Genomic DNA, 20,124 nt, shown 5'->3' with positions numbered 1-20,124 from the left:
TGATGAAAATCTTTTTCGCTATACGACTGCATTTGTTTGTTATATGCTCGCTGAAGGCATCGAGAAGGTTCCAATCGTTGTTGCTAGGCAATTTCTGTCAAAAGTTTGTTGTATACTCTTTGGAAACATCGAGAAAGATCCAAACGCCGTTGCTAGGCAGTTTCTGTCTGGAGATTGATTCCTAATACAACGTGTGTCCCATTATATCGACATCTCTAAAGTACAATTCTATGTGATTTCTAGGGAGAACAATACAACCGATCCACACCTTCGTCAGGCAAAACGTTTATCCCGTGACCGTGGCTACGTTCGGCGACCAGTTGTCACCTCGAACTCACTTTCGCTTTCACAAATATCAAACAATTACAAATGACAATTGCTTAATTACAGTTATGATAAAATCTAGGCTAAAGCATTAGAAGGCTTCCTCAAAATTGCAAAGGGAAGGCTCCGGTTTTCCTTTCATCTCCGACATATATATAACTTAAATGCACAGATTATAGATTTCTCTAAAACATTCATTTCGATAAGTTTATTTTCACTCGCAGATAGTCACATTCAATTATTGCCTATGAATGCATACATATCATCCGAAAACTAAAATTTCTCAAATTAATACTCAAGAGAGACATCCTTAAAACTGTCTTCATCTCTCACCATCCAAACTTTCATCTCAACTTCTCATCTCTTCGCTGGAGACTGATACACTTTTCACCAACGTTTCAAACAATCCGTCCAATTTCAAACGTCGTCGCCTCTTGCTTATCTACAAATAACCAACCACCGTTCTTCATAGTTTTAACCAATCCTCTTCAAGAATAAGTTCGTTCATTCCCCCCGAGTGTCTTTCATGGCTAAAGATTAATTACACACGTTCAATGAAATTTCGAGAGAATGGGGATATTTCGTGAGCGACGATTATGCATGCGGACCATAATTTTGTCGTTAGAGCGTCGAGGTAACGGAATTGTTATCGCTTGCTAAGAATCGGTAGAAACGGATCAGCCAGATTTTTCTGGTCGTTTTTCCGGCTGGAATCGACCGGCCCCTTTTTCTTTTTTTCTTCTACTCGGTTCCGCGCGGCTCTGTTCGCCTGCAGCGGACGGACGAGGTGACTTAGAGAGATTGTGATTTGCATAATGCAATTCAACGGGATCCCGTTTCAAGGAAAAGTCAAGAAGAACAGGGCAATTACAATGAAACTCCATGGGACGCGGTGGCTTTCACGGGCTTGCTACCGACCACCTAGACGATGTCGACTTTATAAATATTCAGCCGGTCATTAAAACGTGCAAGACAGAACCAGGAAGGAGAACGCCGAGCAGGAAGGGGTTTCCGAATGGAGAAAAAAGTAGAAACAGTTTATAAAAAAGATGCTAGCTCGGTGCTGTGTCGAGCGTTATTACGCGGTCTTGCGAATTTTTGTAATTCGATTCAAAATGCCGGGCCGATAATGGTCACTGTTTTGTATTGCTTCTAGCGGGCTTACGTTCTTAGCGTTGCTTGTTATCTGCACACTAAGAAATCGTGTATGCGCCGTAAACTGTCGTTGTTGTATTGCAATTGGCAATAAGAGCTTTATATCGGAGTTACAGTCTCTTTTTATTACAGTCACTTTTATCACTTAATTATTTTGAGAAAATTTTTAGAATTACATTGTAGTCAGAGGTCTTAGGAACATATAACCATACAGTTCTGCCTATCTTTTTCCTTGTTTTAAGAAACGTTACAAGGATCTGATTCAATATTCGATTCTTGTTAGTGGAATTGGAAAAGAGGGTTTAATTAAAATTTTAATTCGCTGATAACGATGCCACGGGCTTTCGTTAAGGGCAAACCGAGAAAGACAAAGGACTTTTAATTAAGGAACGAATTCCACGCAATTAACACATAACTGTATCTTTCTTAACTCTCTACACTCACCTCAAGCCTCCTTCCAATTATCTTCGCCATTTACCATGTACAATACACGATTCTCACAAAAATGTATCACGTCTGAGCGAACGGTTGGCGTGGCCACTTAGCAGGCGTCGAAAATCCGGTAGATACCGGGGCGAAGTAGTCCATGAGGCGAGGAAATCCAGACGGTAAATCGAAAATAGGAGCGAGAAAGAAAGGTTGAGTGGGACGGAAAGGATCGACGAAAAACGGGAGATCGAAGAACTGGCTGGTACGGGGTGGGTGATTGTCTTCGCCTTGGAAAGAGAAAAGCGGATTAAGGCGGTTGGTTAAAGAGCAGTTACCATATAGTTGAGCAACGAAGCAACGGGTTAAAGCAGAGGGAAAGAGAGAAAGAGAGAGAGAGAGAGAGAGAGAGAGGAAGAAGGAGAATCAGAAGAAGAGAGTGCGTTCTTGAGGTTGGAAGGAAGGTGGAAAAGGAGATGGTTTCTTGAATCGTGTCGGTAGAAGCTACGCGAAGTTACTTCCACCTCTGACTACATCCATAACTAGCTTCAGTTTCAAGGCAAGGAAGGTAGCTCTCCACGAATAGGTATATGGCTGCCACCGTCGTTGCCGCTACCATCGCCACTGTTACTGCAATAGTAGAAACTGTCGAGTTAAGTAACTGCCGGTACTTACAGTAACTTCGCGCGCAATGAAACCGCCTACATAAATACACCTAATACACTTGCCTCCTTTCTCTTACCCTCCCTCTTTCCAACCACCCACCACCCTTCTGTTACCTATCCAGTCGTGTTCGTTCACAACGTGCATGATATACTCTATACCCGTTCGTTGTGGTAAATTCCCTCGGTGCCCGAGCTCTACCATTGCCTTTTGCCACAATACGACATTGCATGCTTTCTGTCAGATAGTTACCTTTCATAGTTTAGTGCTTTGTTTTTACCATTCCACATTCCGGCGTAAATTTCAAATTGATATTAGGTTGACAATAAGAGATTCGTGCGGTGCTGTTGAGTTAATTGTTGAGGATTATTTAGTCTATGCTGCTGTTATGTGTTTTTGGGGCTTGTAGTTGAGAGATTATAGTTGGTCCGTAATGATCAAAATTCGTACAAATTTCTATATTTTATGTAAAAAGATTTTAGATCGCTGATAACTCGTCAGTGATTCAAACTCTTCCTACTCACGGCGCTCTTAGTGTGTCCGTATTTCTTCAACATGGTCAAAATAAAAACATAAGCTTACTTAACAATGAGCGGTCTGTTGAATTAAAAAATAAATGAAATGAATATTTCAAATTTACAATTTATATAAGAGGTACATCCAACTACAGGCGTTAAGCGTCATTCCGGATAAAGTATTTGAATATTTTAGGAATAGTTTGGTGAACTACCGTTTTAGACAATGATACCAAAATAAAATTTTCTAATAATCGTTTGTTCGTTCTAGATCGAAATCGAGTGAAGCATGTCGTTGAAGTACCACAAATCATTGAAGGCTTATATTTTCGGCTCCAATTACAAAGCAATCTAAGATTTTAAGTTTTAAGAACTGCGAGGTAACAAATTCGTGCTTGGCATGATTCAAGGATCATACAAATTATCCGTTTTCGAATGTTTCTCTATTAATTCAGAGCTCGACGTTCCACTGAATCTTGGGCCGAATGTTCCGTTCAGAAGTTTCAGTAATTCCCATTCTGAAACTAATCTCACTCTGAAAGAAGTGCTATAGGTACAAATAGCAGTGCGAGAACACCAATAAGGATTTGAGGTCAGTTTCTTTCGCTTCGGAATTAAGGTCATGTATAGTATCTTCACATTGTAGGAAAAAGTAGAAATTTCGCTTTGGTCCTGTTCGAAATTCAGTGTTTACTGCGAATCAGAAAATATTGTTTATATAGTTACATATCCGAGGACAATTATTCGAACGAATAATATTTTGTTGCTAATTTACATTTACATTTTTCTACTTAGCGGAGTGAAGATAACGTGAAAGGAAGTAAACGAAACGTTGAAGGTAGAACGAAAAGAGGGAACTGTCTTTGTTTTAATAATGTCTGCATCAAAGTCTGCGATGAGTACTTGAAGATTAAAAAGTGTCTACATAACCATCCCTTCGCGAGGGGGATGAAGATTCTTTCCATTCACATTTAGTGAACTTAAAGTAAAATTCCTTTTCTTAGCCTATAATTTTTCCTGCCGCTTCAGAGCTCGTTATCTGTGACAAAGACTCCATTCGACTAAAGGTGATAAAAAATCTCATTATCTCAGCGTAAAGATTACGCTGCAGATTTATTATGACGTTATCCTTCTATCGTAGTGCGCTGTACTTGTCGTTCATTTTCTTCGCTGTAACGCAGGTAACATCGCCGTCTGCCTCCTTTAAATTGATCAAATTAAAATTCTATCGATCATAAATTTATACACGTTACGGTTAAATTGTCTCTTACCTCCACATAAAAACATGTCAATTAAAAATCTTCCATTTCCTCATTTATAAACAAATATTCGTCTTTTCAGGCAAACACAAAACGTTCATATATATAGATATGTTGCAGCTGAAGACATAATTAGAATAAATTTGCAACACTCTATTTTTTTCTAAAGCAAGGATTAACATCTCAAAATTAATCTTTTTTTTTTCCAAGCTTCAACTTCTGAAAGAAAGACCTGTAACCTTTGAACAAAGTAGAACATTACGCGGCCCATCTTAAAGCAGCGACATCGCCGCTAAATTCTCCGCTTTCACTTTGATAGACATTATCCCAGCCGCCCTCGTAACATTTGAGGTCAACCCCTGACGAGTCCAAATAAAGTACCACTTTAACCTTAGCATAACTTTGTTCTCGTCATCACTGCGGTTCCTTCGCAATCGCGAGAGTCTACTTACACATAAATTACCGGAGGAAAAAGATATTTCCGCAGCTGACGTAATAAAAGGCTCAATTGATAGATAATCCATAAATTCGTTACAGAGATTATCCGTGTCAATTGCACGTTCGAAGCAACTCTATTCTTCGTTTATCGTTTTCAATTCACAATGTTTCCCACGTGTAATACTGTTGTCGAAAATGGCCCGTTTCATTCTGAGCATCGCTGTGCCTCTTAATCATCGCTCCTCGGAGATAGTACATCCTCGAATGCGAGACGTTAGCATTCAGATAAACGCGGCTTCACCTGATTTCACCGCGGATTCTCTTCCGCCTCATCCGTCTCGGCTCGTCTTATATAACGAGAGCTCTTTTCCGCGCAGTAGAGAGGGTATGACAAACAAATGCACCGCGTCAGCCCGGCGTGACACTCTTCCGTGGTTGGTTTGCCTCGAAAAAGGGGGAAGTAAAGCAGCGAAGGGTGGTTAAGGCGGGGAAGCCCCGCAAGCTAGACGAGTAGAAAAGCGAAGGATCGTAGAAGCCGTGCTCAAGTAGACAAGGGACACGTCAGCCGCCATCCTTCTACTCAGCCTTTTATAGATTATTCACGTACAATGGTCGAGTGACAAGTGGTGGGCCATGCCGCTCGCTGGATCTGCGTCCCTCCTTTATCCCAGCCACTAACGGAAATCTCGATTTTTTTTTATACATAGCAACTAATAGTCCAAAGTGACCTTTTTTCAGTGACGACTTTGTGAAGTAATTTGTCTGTGGAGTTAGTTTTCCGATGTTAATGGGAAAGTTAAGTTGTGGAATTGACAGGGTACTTTCTTTTGTTTTAAAGCTATGCTATAATATTGATAATTAATTTTTATATAATATGTACTTTTTTATATACGTGCTCCACGCGAATTCTCATAAAAGTTTCCTTCTTCGATTGTGTGATTTTTAAATTGTTCCTCGATGATCTTCTTTCTTTCATATCTAATTCTTTGTCATTAAGTAAAGTCAAAACGAAGCGACACTGATATATTTTTTATTAACTATCAAGTTTCCCAAATCTACGACCAAAACCTTCATAAATCAGCTCCAACTTAAGTGTCCAAGTAAAACACTGTAATATTAAAAACCGTCTTACATCGAGTGCGCCACAAGAAACGGATTAAACGTAACAAATCATGTTACAGATCTATTTCATAATCTTCGTCTCTAGCCTGCATGGCTATGCTAAGGAAGCATAGCCGAACGTTCAGGATGACTCTATAAGGAATCTGAAATCCTCTTAGCATACGATCTCGTCTGGCAGTGTGCGAGGGTATAACACGTTGAAACGTATCCCGTCGCGTATTGTCACTTTAGAATTCTACGACGAACAGATGCGGCGCATATCAAATTACGAGATCGATGAATGTTTCGCGTGATATCGCGGGTATGGGCTATACTGGTGATTTCCGCGGCGCGCATCGTCGTAAACACGAAGTCGTAAAACGCGGGCCGAGTAACGGCGGGGCAAGAGGAGAGAGTTGAAAACGCATGTAAATGCATGCTGTCGTCGATGTTGGACGGTCAGTGTTTTTCCCTCGGTATTCGGTATCGCACTGTTTGGTGTTTTAATGTTGATTGGACGACTGCCGATTCAGCCGGCGTTCGTTTGCCACGATTGTTGTTTCCACACGCGCCGGCCGTGGTCGAGCGAGAATTTTCAAAATTCTGTACCGCGTACATACACGTGCTGGGGCACATGTAACCATAGGCGGATAAATCGTCAGCGAAATCGCGAACGTGGATGGGTTTATTCCATTTCGGCAGGTAATACGACGTCCCGAGGTTCTTCCGGGACGATGGTGAATCATACTGATACCGACGATTCTTGTGAAGTAATGCGATGACTGCGGATCTCTCGGTTCTGCTTGGTTATAGACAATTTTGTAATCATTAAACCTTTGAGTACGAAGCGGAGCGCAGATCAACACTTCGTATTGATTTCGTCTTATTTAGAATAGAAATGATTGTTACTAAGAAACCATTATCTATCATTTTATGTCGCAGCAGCAGTTTTTGTGAGAAGATATATTTGTTCTTTACTCATTAACAATCGCTAACTTATGTTTTTTAATAATTAAAGTAAGGTCAGTCAGGTGAATTATCAGCGACTCCGGGGAAGAGATTTTCTAATAACATAAAATGACGTTTAATATGACGTTGATATTGTAATATCATATCAATATTCATGTAAGTTTGTAATAAATAGATATGTGGACAACTTAACATTATTCATATGATAGTTGTAATGTGAAAAGTAGAATTAAATTTGAAAAATGCATCGTTCTATGTATAATTGGTGAAAGGATGTTTCTTTTTATTACGACCAAAGTTATACTTTATGAATTTTGGTTTTAGTCTCGAACTTTGAGAACTGTGAGTGGTATTCGTGTAAATTTATGTTATTCTCTGTTATTGCTTCGTTAAATGGCTGTTACATTATTTACGACGTATTTAATACACGTATAATATAATGAGTATTTAGTTATTTTAAATGATAACGGTTGTATTGCTGGCAAAATGTAATTAATTTCGACAATTATGTGAAACCCTCGTATCAAATTTTCCATACTTCAAAGTTGCTATTTTATCACCAGAGATATTGTAATCAGCAGGTCATTCAATTTTATACCAGGAATTTATCAAGCATGAAAAGAGTATCGTTCTAAATAAATCAAATTAATAATTTCTGCATACAGCTCGTGGTACAAAGCCGTGTAAATTGAGATCAGCAATTTCAGCTGAACGTAATTATGTTGCAATCTCTGGCATTTAATAATTTTTAATAATTTCTATATCAAATTTATTTTATAATAACCATTTATAATATACACTACGATTACAATATTCTACTCTATTTTATTTTCTACTTCTTGAGCTATAAATTTTATTTTTCACAAATTTACATCTATTAAAACGTGCAAATGACACGCCAGCTGTACTTGACTATAAATTCTACTGTTTCTACTCACATTTACTTTATTACCACTAATAGATTTATTGCTTGATAGGGTTGACAGGTATACGGGCACGTATTGTTATTATAAGGAGGACTCCATAGAAGCTATAAAGCTGTCGTGTTGCAATTGAATAGTAGAGATATGTGTGTATGCGATATGAGTCTAAGTAAACACTTGAATATGAAAGCCAGTTCGGCTACAGTGTGTACACACGCGGAAATTTTGATGGAGGAACGTTTGCTTAAACAATCTTTTTAGTACATCAACAGATTTCATCAGTGTATTTGGATTTCGAATAGAGATCTTCCTGGACAACAAATCACATTTCCACCAGTGAAATATCACTCAGTATTGCAATTGCTTTATGGGTTTGGTACTAATTTATAAAACAAGGATTGTAGCTCTAATTTAATAATATAATCAAAAGATTTACTCGTATTGACGCATACAATTTTCTCCGTGGCTTCCATTCATTTCTACTCATAACAAACAAATGCTTACAATTCCAATTAAAATATATACCGACGTTGATTTACTTGACAGGAACTTGAATACTCCTGTTCCGTAATCCCTTTATTTCGACAGAACGCCAGGATTTCCAATTAATCACAATTCAGAATAAAGAACAATAATAGTAGCTATATCACGATTCTAGACTCGACATCGAATCGAAAACGTTATCCGCCTTTCAAACAGTCTGCGTAAATCAAGTTGTGCCGGGCAACCGCTTGAGCGTGACATTCGATTCCACAAACAACCCGGAGAATCTGGCAATTTCGGCAATCCACCATACTGTAGCCTGTAACTCGTAAATTCCCATAAACGAGGTACAAAAATAGTGGAAGTTGGACTCCACGGGGGCAGCACTTCGCCCGTTTCAAGTGTTTCGTGTATCGCGTGCTCGAAGTATACACACGTGCGATTCCATTGCTCGTTCCATGCACGAAAAGTCGGCCAACCGCTGACGAAGAAGCTCGCCAACGGCGAAACTGAAATAAGGGGTTGGATCCATCAAAAATTCAATCCGCTCGAGTATTCGCGGTTCCCTTCGTGAAGGGTTCAAGAGAAAAAAGAAAGAGTCGCATGAAACGTTTCATAGAATCCTTGAGACGATGTGAATTCATGTCAAGCATAGCGTGGGAGATTGTTCTTCGCAAGAAAAAAAAAAGGAGGACTTTTAGCTTTCAAAAAGTATGAAATGTTTTTAACTCCTTGCTGTGGAATATATCATTTACAGGCTAAACATTAAAAACGTAAGTTACGGTATTGCAGACCAAAATTAATAAATACGAATAAAACTCGCGTATCACTTATATTGGTTTAAAATCAGAATAAGAATATAGAAAAAAATAAGGGTTATAAATAAGAATAAGAGAAAGAAAGCAAGAAACTTCACCAAAGAATATTTTTTAAAAATTAAATAAAATTCTAGAATACGTTTAAGGGGCGCTAAAAATAAAGTAACACAAAACTTTGAGCAATTTCTTTAGTTTAAAGAACTAGAAATTCTAGAGTTCACCCCTCAACACCTAAATATATCGTGCGTTAATTTTTCAAAGTAGAATATATTCAGGAAACTTTTTTCGCGTCCACTCAAAATTCCACGTCTTCGGAAAAAAGGACGAAGACAAATGAAACATAGCACCTAATAAATAGTACTGTGTTGCAAACAACGCTATCCCATTTCACTCGGCCAAACTTTCTATTCTTGAAGCAGAAAAACACGTTCTAAGGTTAGAGAAACGCGGCGAGACGAGTCGGAGGAATTGGCGCATTCGGTTCTTGAAGCATGTGTGGCCCATAAATAACATGTAAATATTTTCAATAACTGCGCAGCCAGCCCTAGCATGAAAAATGCAAACCGCTTTGCGTCCGGTCGCTCGCCGCGCTATCGTGCCGTATGTACCGGCTTCTCCAACCCCGTACGAACCACTCCAGATCGGCGGCCACCCCCTGCCATCCTTCTCGCGGCTCCTACGTCCTCCTCGGTAAACTATCTTTTAATATATCTGTATGTACACTGTGTTCCGCGTAAAATTTATGACGCCGGACGCCGGCCGATATTTGTTTCACTCGAGTGCTCGACTTCGTCCCTCGTTCCACCTTCCCGCGATCACTTCTCTAAATCCTCGCACCGTGTTATATGCATGTCGCGTGGTCGCTATGGAAAAAGAGCCCCTTCATGAAACAATTTTGAATAATTTGAAAATGCGAATTAATCGCGAACTTCGAATTGTTTCGCGATAACCACTGTCAGGTGTGACGTTTGTATTAATTCTTGAAAGTGACGTGAGTTAGGGCACAGCAGAATTGGATAGTTAAGCGACACAAATTCATAAAATGATTTGACCCAAATAAAAAATCTTTAATATCTTATTTCCATGGTTGTGCCTTATTTTGCTGGATTTTTCCTGCATCCAGATAGTTTACAAATGTCCTCCAATTTTACTTTTTCCTTTGGAAAATATCGATTACGCGTAATGAATGTCTAATTTTTAATTCCCCTCTATTTTCTTCAAACCTAATTCAGAAAAAAGAAATTTATTCATTACATCTTTTAAAATAAAGTAATTTGATATATAAACTATTTATTCGATTGATACGTACCACACAATTTACGTTAGCAAAACGCATATATACCATTGAGTTAACTCGAAAGCATCAGGAATTTAATGTAAAGCAAGGCGACGCAAGTTATGAAGTATAGGGGCATAGTAGCAAAGATGTTTAAACATGAGAACTTGATGATTAAGCGAGGTTGGTCTTTGTACGGATTTTGAGACTTATTTGTAACTTGAAAAGTTATTTGATGCGTGTAATGATAATCCAGAAGTTTTAACTCGTGTAGTAGTTAACTTCCGTAAATTGTTTGAAGTTTCCACTGTTCCTTGTAGTGTTATTTATGTATGCTTCGTTTTGTATTACAGAGGCTTTGGATTCATCACGTTCGCAGATCCCGCGAGTGTAGACAAGGTGCTGGCACAGGGTAATCACGAGTTAGACGGCAAGAAAGTAAGTATTTTAGCAAATTTATACCAGTCTTTTAAATACACTATTCATTAAAATCATAATTTCTCCTCAATTCATATAGATGAAACGTTATACAATTTTTATACTATAGATAAATCTTGATAAATACAATATAAAATAAAACCAAAATGATTATATTTGATAATAATAACAGCAATGCAAACAATAATAATTCCAGTAAAAATTCTATCATTTCCATAATATTCTCTACACTCGAGAATTTTCCTTACAAAGCATGCGCGATTGTTTTCTATCTCCACTTCATTTACGTATAAAGTATCTAATTCCAAATACCAATTACGATCTCATCGAATCACCATCATGTGAAATTAAGCATCAATCGCGTTACACTAGCCTTTTGACTACTTTCACATAGCAACATGGTAATTATCGAAGGCAGGGAAATCGTTGTAGGAAGGAGCTGGCCACGTTTTCATGGTGGCATTCCATAACGCACTAATTACAGGATCGTTAGTTCACCGTACGTAATGACCACTTAAAGTCAATGGCATCCACTCGCGATGTTGTGAGACAGAAAAAAAGGTAATGAGAGTCAACACGAGAGACACGGTTGGTCAAACGAAGGCGCATCGATCGTTCGTTACACGAAGACACGAAAAATATCGGTTTGCACGAGAGCGTCGCGATCGAATGTGTGTCGCGAAAGCAATTAACTATCGCCGAGTTCTTGATCAAGATAATTGATACAGTACGGACTGGGTTAATTGATCTCGCTGATAGATAAATATTGCCCGTGTCTGGATTCCTGCGGTCGGCATTTGTCTCCGTCTGATGGCGCAAGAAATTGATTGGTTATTGGAACTACGTTCCAGAGAACGCGGAGACGCTAGGTGGGAAATGTATATATTTAGCAAGCAAATTTAATTGATGTCTTGTTGAAAAATCATGAAATATAAAAGGAGAATTTTCAGGCACTACAAAGCCATATTTAGGAAAGTACGAATTAGATGATTATTATATTTTATTTCTGTGAATTTATGTTTGATGTAGAAGTAATTCCGAGTTTTAAATTTTGCGTGCTAAATTATGAAAGACTGCAACTGACGTGATTAAATTAAATTAGATTTTATAAACTAATCAAGTAAAATTATCTAATTTATATTTTATAGTAATTCAATATTTCAAATAATTTGTTCATATTGCCCACTGTCATAATTTAATAATAATCTGAACAGAACCGTGTAAATTATAGGTATTAATGCCCAGTAAATTCATAAAGACACGCAATTATGCATAATACATTCACCAGTTATAATACTCCAATCGACGTTCACAATTCTATCCTGATTAAAACCGAAATTCTATTTTCACCGTGTGAAAATTATACTGCATAAATTCATTTAACAAAAATACTCTTGGATTCGTATACTTAAAGCTTTCGATTACCTATCGCTTTCTCACAATATGGAAGTACTCGGCAGCCCGATAACCGATTCTGGAAATTCATTGTGGCGAAGTGAACCAGCAAGATTGACAAATCATACGAATTTCGTGAATTCGTTGATAATTCGGGTGAACGGCGGGCACGAAAGGAAACGCGAGAGGGCGTTTTCCACAGGGTGAAACTTTCAGTGGCTCGTTTCACGCGCGCTTAGACAATTACCAGCGGCGAATCAGGGAACGGCACGCGCCGTTGCGCCGCCGCATTGACCGGAACGATGCTTTTGGCAGAGATTAATCGTTCCACGCCACGACGTGTCACCGTTTGGCAAATACGTTTCTGTCGTGGCCGGTTCTGAGGAGACAATACGTAGCTGGGAATAATATCGTAAGGCGGCTAAAGGGAATAGAGGAGGAGGGCAGACAGAGAGAAATAGTTGCGGACATTAGCTGTCCACAGGAGCATAAGTACGACGACCGTGCGGCCGCTTCCGTAAGTACTCCGAATACGTATTAACCGTAGCGCGCGGCTGCGTTCCTCTACCCGAGGTATATCCAGACTCACATAAATTTCGTGTAATTCGCTCGCCTAATGCAAATTGCGAGCGCACTGTGCCGGTGTCTAACACCTCCTCGATAGTACACGAGGAACGAGATAGCGACGTGCACGAGACCGACTCTGCCGCATCCTATTAAGGTTTCCGTCGTCCCTTCTTCCCCACCTCATCCCACTGTCTTTATCTCCTGTCGTATCTGTTTTGTCCGTTTCTTTCTTGCGGTTTTCCTACGTAGCTCAAGCTGGAAATCGAGGCTGAGATGTAAAGAGACTTGCTTGAGTAAAATATATAACGTACACACAATGTATATCGTCTTTTTAATTAAGGTAGTTTTTAACTGGAATCTCATCTAGTTGGATCAGATTGTTACCGTTTAATTGAAAAAATGAGAAAGGAAAGCAATAGTAGTTCTCTCTTTCTATTTCTTCGTACCTGATAACGTTTAAGGAAATACGGTACACGCTATTTTATTCTTTTGATTTATTTTTGCACAAAGAATCACCTGTGTATTTTTACCTCGTATAAATGTAGATAAGAAACGACTGGTTCCTCGAATCGTTAATATAAGCTATCAATACATTGTTCAAGCCTTGTACCATTCAACTGATAAATAGAGCAACGAACATGACCGATAAAATGATTCTTCGTTAATTTCCCATTCGACTAAATCTTCCTAAACATTAAAACAATAATCTTAAACGCAAATCATAAACTTGTCTCTATTCTCGTCCCATCGATTTGCCATCTCTTTCATCTCTTGCTTTTCCTCTCCTTCCTTTCCCGCTTGTCATTCTTCGCGGGCAAGACGAAACAAGGAGCAAAGAAGAGAGAAATGGTCGAGAGTGCGCGTCGCTCTCGTCCACTGACAAGCTTCGTAACATTAATTAGCGGATCGTTCTTCTCTGGTCGCGTTAATGAACGCTCTCGTGTAATTCTGAAGAGGTCCTTGGCTCGCGTTGTGCGCGAGAGAAAATAAACGAAACAAAGCTGAGATAGGGCAGAACTGTTCGGGGGGCGTGGACCGGAAGTCGCGACGACGCTTCCATCACGGGATCCCCCCGCCTGCCTGGCAGCGTGTCGACGCATCCGCCGGATGAAATTCGTCGCGCGGCCTTGTCGAGGGCTCGATCGCGCGCGCCAGACCTGACTATACATATACCGTTCACGACTACCTACTTTGCTGACTTTCATCCGTTTTATATTTCACTCGAGGATACTTTCCCCGTTCATTTCTTATTATCTTCGCCCCGGCGCTACTTCCCGACCTCTTTTTGAATTATGAAAGTGATGAAGTGTCTGTGCATTCGACACGGGACGACGATACGGGAAAATACGTAGATTCGTTGAAACCAGGCAATTTGCACATTGGATTAATAAAAAGAATGAAATCTTGTGTTTTTCAGACCAGTTTCTTTTATTAGTCTATAAATGAGCAAACAATTAGTTTGAGTTGTGAGAATGGCGATATGTGATTATTGAGTAAATTGACTGGTGAAAAGGGGTTTTCTTTGTTACAACGTCATTCTGTTCCTTCCAAGTTATTTCTTATTCCCTTCATTCACATCTGAGAGGAATATAAATGTTCACTTGAACACCACTATCTAGTGAAAAATTTTAAGAGCTTGTACATCTATGTATCTTTAACTATAAAAGAAGTAACAAACAAATATATATCATAAAACTTGGCTGCTTATTTATATTATACACTATTCCAAGATCTCACAACACCGTAATACCTCGATAAATATCAGAAATTAATCGCTTCGACAAACTTCTCCTCTTCTCCACAAAATTCGAAATACCCTATCAATATCCCCTCGAAAAACTGGCGCGTTACATTCAAGCCATTTCCACCGCTATTTCGTGCAGTTTGCCGAATTAAAGCGATTCAATGGGCACCGAATGATAAACGATGATCCATCGAATTATCACGGACGAGCAGAAGACGACACAGCGACAGGAACGAAGGGAGGCATTTTTGTCGTGCGATTTTAGGGATGCGTGTCAGCAGCAGACGAACAGGACGTTTAATATTATTGAAAATCACCGGGAGCGCACGCAAGAGCGATTTTGCGAATCGATGCTCGCCGTTCCTCTCTATTTGTCCCGCGAGACAATGATTTCGCAAGCTGCCGCGTAAGCACCCGCACCGTGGTACCTACGCTTGGTCAAAATGGTCGTTAGATTGCGCTTAATCGGTTCTGGATCCTGATTAAAAAATATATGGATCGCACGTGCCGTAACCGTGCAGCCTCGTTTGCTTTCTGTTTAATCACGCCACGTGAATCAGCAATAGTTAAATCAATCATAGCTGCGTACGTGAGAGGACGTGATAGTACACGAAAACGATTCGACCTAATTTTTTTTTTATTTATCGATGATACTGTTTTCTTTTTTGGTTATTTATCTTGTGTGCAGAACATTCTATGATTTATTTATTTTCTAGTAAGTTTCGCGAATATTTTATTTTTCAATGGGTGCTTCGAAGCTACCATTTTTCATACTGCCAATCGGATATGCTATTTTTGAAAAGTATCTGCGTTGTATTCGTCGTTTCATTCCAACAAACGTTTCGTACTCGATATACAAGGTGGTTGATAACTGGTGGTACAAGCGGAAAGGGGGTGATTCTACGCGACAAAAGAAGTCGAAAATATAGAATAAAAATTTTTCGTTTGAGGCTTTGTTTTCGAGAAAATCGACTTTGAATTTTCGCTCGGTACGCGTGCGGTACGTTATAACGGATCTCACTGTAGATCGTTGTCTCGGTGGAAAAATTAAAAAAAAAAATTAAAAAAAATTAGAAAAGGAATTTTTATTCTATATTTTCGACTTCTTTTTTCGCGTAGAATCATCCCCTTTCCGCTTGTACCACCAGTTACCAGCAACCCTGTATAAACTACCTGCATAACTTGCTCGGAATTTTGCAGTACTTCTCACGTTTTCGTAATCAGTAACGTAACTATGTTAATACATTTCTATAGAATCGTGGCTTAGTAAGAAAGAAAGCGTATTTTACATGGTAGAATTGGAAGAAATGGAATGAAATAGAATGTCGTGTTCGGGTCGACGTAGAAACCATGTAAAAGGTTGAACTCGAGAAATTGCACTGTCACGGAAGTCTCTCGGTAATGCACAGTTTTCTTGGTTCGGATATCGGTTTGTGTTGATACACGTTGCGCAAACGAATATTGTGGGATAAAAAGTCGTTCCCGCTTTGCAGCCACCTTTGGGTTTTGTCTCGTGATGCGAATATTTCGTGATATACGTGACGATACGTGTTGCCGTGCAATTATATTTGTTACTCCGAAACGAGGTTCGAGGAAGGGAAACCAGGGCCGTATATCGTGTGTGTAGAAGTGTGACGACACGTGTAGTGTGTCACGAATGAACTTGTCTCGTCGTGTTGCGCACAATGTCACGTGTCATGCTCTTTTCATGTCTCGCGATACTCAACGCGGGACGTGATTATTGGCTACATTATATTCCGCGTACCGTGCAAAAACTGTGCCTCGATGAAATGTTTCTCAGTGAAATTACCGGTAGTTAGAATCAGCGCGGGTATTTATTTCGTGTAGAAAATATTACTCGTTATCGTTTAGTGGGAAAATGTAGATTATTTTTTAAATTAATCTTTCCTCCATATAATCTTTGTGGTGCTGTTTGCGAACTTTTTTATAGATTCAATAGATATGAGAAATTTCTCGAGGGAATAGGAATTTTACTAAAATACTGCGTAACATTCTGAATCGGTCTTCTCGATGGGCTAGCTGCATAGACCCCTGACGCTTGAATTTTCGATCTGATGCGCGTGAATACCGTCGATTTCTGAGAACGTGACACTTCAAAAGGGCTGTCGATATTCTCTCTTGACCAGATTTTTACGTTTACGATACGTTCGAGCTCAAATTCCGTTCTAAAGAATATTGTAGCGAAAAGATTTTTATTCGAAATTCAAGGGAAACGTGTTAGCATGATATGAAGCACTTTTTGCTACTTCCCTTAATACATATTTATCACCAACGTAACGTTAAATTTAATATAATACATTTTAAATGATAGTATTAAAAATATAAAAATTTACGCCGCTATTTCGTACACGATTTGATTGAAGTAATAAAACGCGTGTGGGTTGATCACGAAGATGAAAATGAAAAAGGGCGGCAACGAAACTGTCAAAGCACTTTAGAAATGTTTGTATAGCCCGCATCCCTGGATATTCTGAGTGGAAGTATTTCAGAGATACACCATTTACAAGGTGATCCTTCTCCCGCTTCCTCTCCTCCAGTTTCACGAATAAATGGTGTAGCTACTAGCGCAAGAAGAATGTAGGATTAACCCCTTTGACTCACTTTTCACGTAACGGCCGTGCTCCAAAAGAGAGCATCATGAAGAAACGAAGGAAAAAGCGAGATCGATAGGTGATGTATATGTAACATACGTGACTACGGTCGAAAGTACTCTCGATCAGTTCTCGTCGAGTTTCACCCATCGAGTATGTGCGACTCTTGTTACCGCGCTTGACGATTTGAAATTAGCTTGTTCGGAGACTTTGCGAAGAATTGGATGTTGTAATTTGCCGCTTTTATCCTCATGGGAATTTTGAAAAATTATTTTTGGTGTTTTAAATAATGAAAGCTCTCATATTGATGTTTTTAACATTAGCATTTGCTGAGAAATAATCTAACAAGAGGATTTTATATAATTCTGGTGAGCTACAGAAGCTAAAGACGGTCGAAAATTGGAAAGCAAAAAGTTTCTTGCTAGGAGTTAGCAGTTTTCTTAGTGAATACCGTCGAATAATTTTCGTTCGAATCGACATCACAGAGAAGTTGATTTCGCAATTGACCGCGCAATCTGGACAAAGTCCAGAAACGTATCGTGATTTTATTACCATCGTGGGTATTCAACCGGTGACTATTCTCGCCGGATGAACGAGAAAAGAAGAATGGTGTTTCACGTTTTCGTTCGAGCGTGTTTCTTCTTGCGCCTGATATTCCTTAAACCCTTTACGTACACTTTGAGCATCCATTGCTAGTGGCTCGGAAAATGGTGAAAAATAAGCAGCGTCTCTCATCCACGGAATAATTTATTTGGAGAGCCTGAAGCTACTAAGCCCTGCGGAAATTGTCTGCAGTCCTTTACAAAACTCTAGCCACCCCTGATTCTTCTTTTCCCCCTTGAACCTCCGTTTCTCTTCTATCCCTCCCTCTTTACCCCCATCCTAACCCTATCTGCTTCCTCTTCCACGTTCTAGCGTACACTTCTACGCGTTTCTTTCTTCTTTCCTCTCTCCTTCGTCGAGTGAGTCAACAATACGAGAAGCGTCCATTGTCGAATGCTTTTAAATTTGAAATACAAACCGTCTGCCTTACCACCCTCCCCCTTTCGGCCGTCTCACCCCGCACCACCCATCACCCCTTCCTCTGCAACCTATCAACGTCATCGTGCATGCGCATCTTCTATCCAAAGGCTTTCTCACTTGCATTTTTTTCTTCGTTCTCGATTTCAAACTTTCCACCGCGCATCGCTCTTTCTCGCTTTCTCCGGTGTGCTCTCTTTCTCGTTTTTGCTCTCGAGTCCCTTTACGGTTGGTAGTTCTTAAGTTTTTGTCTTCTCCGTCCCTCCCAGCTCTTCACGGTGTCCTGTGTATTTCTGTTTTTCGCTGAGCGAAAGAGGAATTCCGTGGAAAAATTGTCGCTACACGCGACCGAGAACGCTCCGCCGATGAATCCCACCTTGTTTTTTTCCTTTTAATCAGACAAGTGATTTAATCGCCGACCGAGCTTGGAAATCCATCGTTACATTTACGTCAGGAGTTCGAGATTGTTTTTTGTTGCGGAATACAAGAATTTCCGAATATACGAAACGAATGTGATCAACATTTGTGTTATAATAATCTGATCTTGAACACGCGAGGTGTAATTAAAACTCTGCTATAATAATCAGTTTCATGCCTATCCTGTAAACTTTTAATCTTTTAGCAAACAAAAAACAACAGCAACGATAATAACAGCTCTCTTTTAGCAAACCGCTCTGAAAATCTTGTAACAATTTATCGTTGAACGATACATTCATTGCAGAATGATCTCGTTAATACCCCGCAGCGAATCCCGAAGATACATTTCCCGGCCTTTCGAGCAACTTCCGCTTATCACGGCCGCGAATTAAACTGCGAAACAGAAGATCCCTAGCATCTGTTGCTAGCGCGGTTTAATTCGTTCCCTCCGCGCATTTCGCGGCCAGCATTGTACGGTCGCTGTAATCACAACGAAAACAAGTCAAAACTAGGACGGGCGGTATCTCGCTAGTTGCGGAATGAAATTACGGAAAAATTGGCATGCATACGTGCAGTTAGAAGGTACAGGATCGCCGCTTGGCCATATGATTTACTCTAATTGTTAAGCATCAGTTTGTTCGAGAAGTCTCATTTACATCCAACTTGAAACTCGTTGTTGCGTTTTCGTTTGTCCGTTTCGTTTTTCCTTCCTCGTTTTTACATTTTTTGCCTTCGCTCTTTCGCATGCGTGGCATTTTTACGATAGAAACTCCGTGCAGATACGGTAAATGCAGATATACATATGTATATAACGGGACATTTTCTTTAGAATGCTGAGGATGCATACGAAGGACGGCCGACTAAATCAAGAGGCGTCGCGTTTTATAACCGTTTATAAGCTCTCGGCGGGTTATCTCTTCCCAAGGTGTCATCGTTGCGCCGAATTCCACCCCGATGATTTATCTTTCTATTTACTGATATCGAACGGGCAACGCGGGCGTAGAATTTTTCATCGCGATAGCGACGACATTCGTGTTCTCATGGCTACCGCGATGCATGCATTCTCCGCGTAACGAACGATGTGAAATTACAATTTCAGCTAGCGTGGCTTCCATTAGTCGACCGTGTAAATCATTTTTCCCTAATGCGCTAAAAATTCCGCCAAAATATTGGCGCATGAATATTTACATCCCACCGAATCCGACAAACATTGTATGAAGATTTCTGATTACGATTTAACCAACCGGTTTTCGTGATTTTGAGAGTTTATGCGCCGAAAATTCGAAAATCCTTGAAAAAGCGAATGAAATTGCGTGAGAGCTAATGATTTTTGCTTAATCATTTAAACAAGGAAATATGATGTAAGAAATATTATTGTCGATTAAAAGTTGTATGTTGATTAGCAATAACTTGTATTGGTTGATAGAAGAACTTTCACTAAGCTAAAACAATTACTATTCACTGTGTTGTTTAAATGAACTATTTGCAAAGGAGGATAATAACATCCAGCATTATTATTTTCTGATTAAATGATGTAATGTAACTTTTTCATTCAGATTTCATCCTCAATCGGTATCGTTG

The 20,124-nt window shown here is 39.6% G+C and overlaps 1 protein-coding gene across 6 annotated transcripts in view; it reads left to right on the top strand.

Annotated features, from left to right (window-relative positions):
* Positions 1 to 20,124, top strand: part of LOC126868420 (RNA-binding protein Musashi homolog Rbp6) — a 773,477-nt gene that overhangs the window by 451,610 nt on the left and 301,743 nt on the right. For all 6 annotated transcript variants that reach the window (XM_050623813.1, XM_050623811.1, XM_050623809.1 and 3 more), the window contains exon 4: positions 10,704 to 10,788. In XM_050623813.1, the coding sequence (XP_050479770.1) occupies positions 10,704 to 10,788 (85 nt within the window). The remainder of the gene's footprint in view (positions 1 to 10,703; positions 10,789 to 20,124) is intronic.

This window comes from Bombus huntii, chromosome 8 (assembly GCF_024542735.1).
Source record: "Bombus huntii isolate Logan2020A chromosome 8, iyBomHunt1.1, whole genome shotgun sequence".
Lineage (NCBI taxonomy): Eukaryota > Metazoa > Arthropoda > Insecta > Hymenoptera > Apidae > Bombus > Bombus huntii.
Note: the sequence above shows the minus strand (reverse complement) of the source record. Positions and strands in the feature narration are given on the sequence as shown.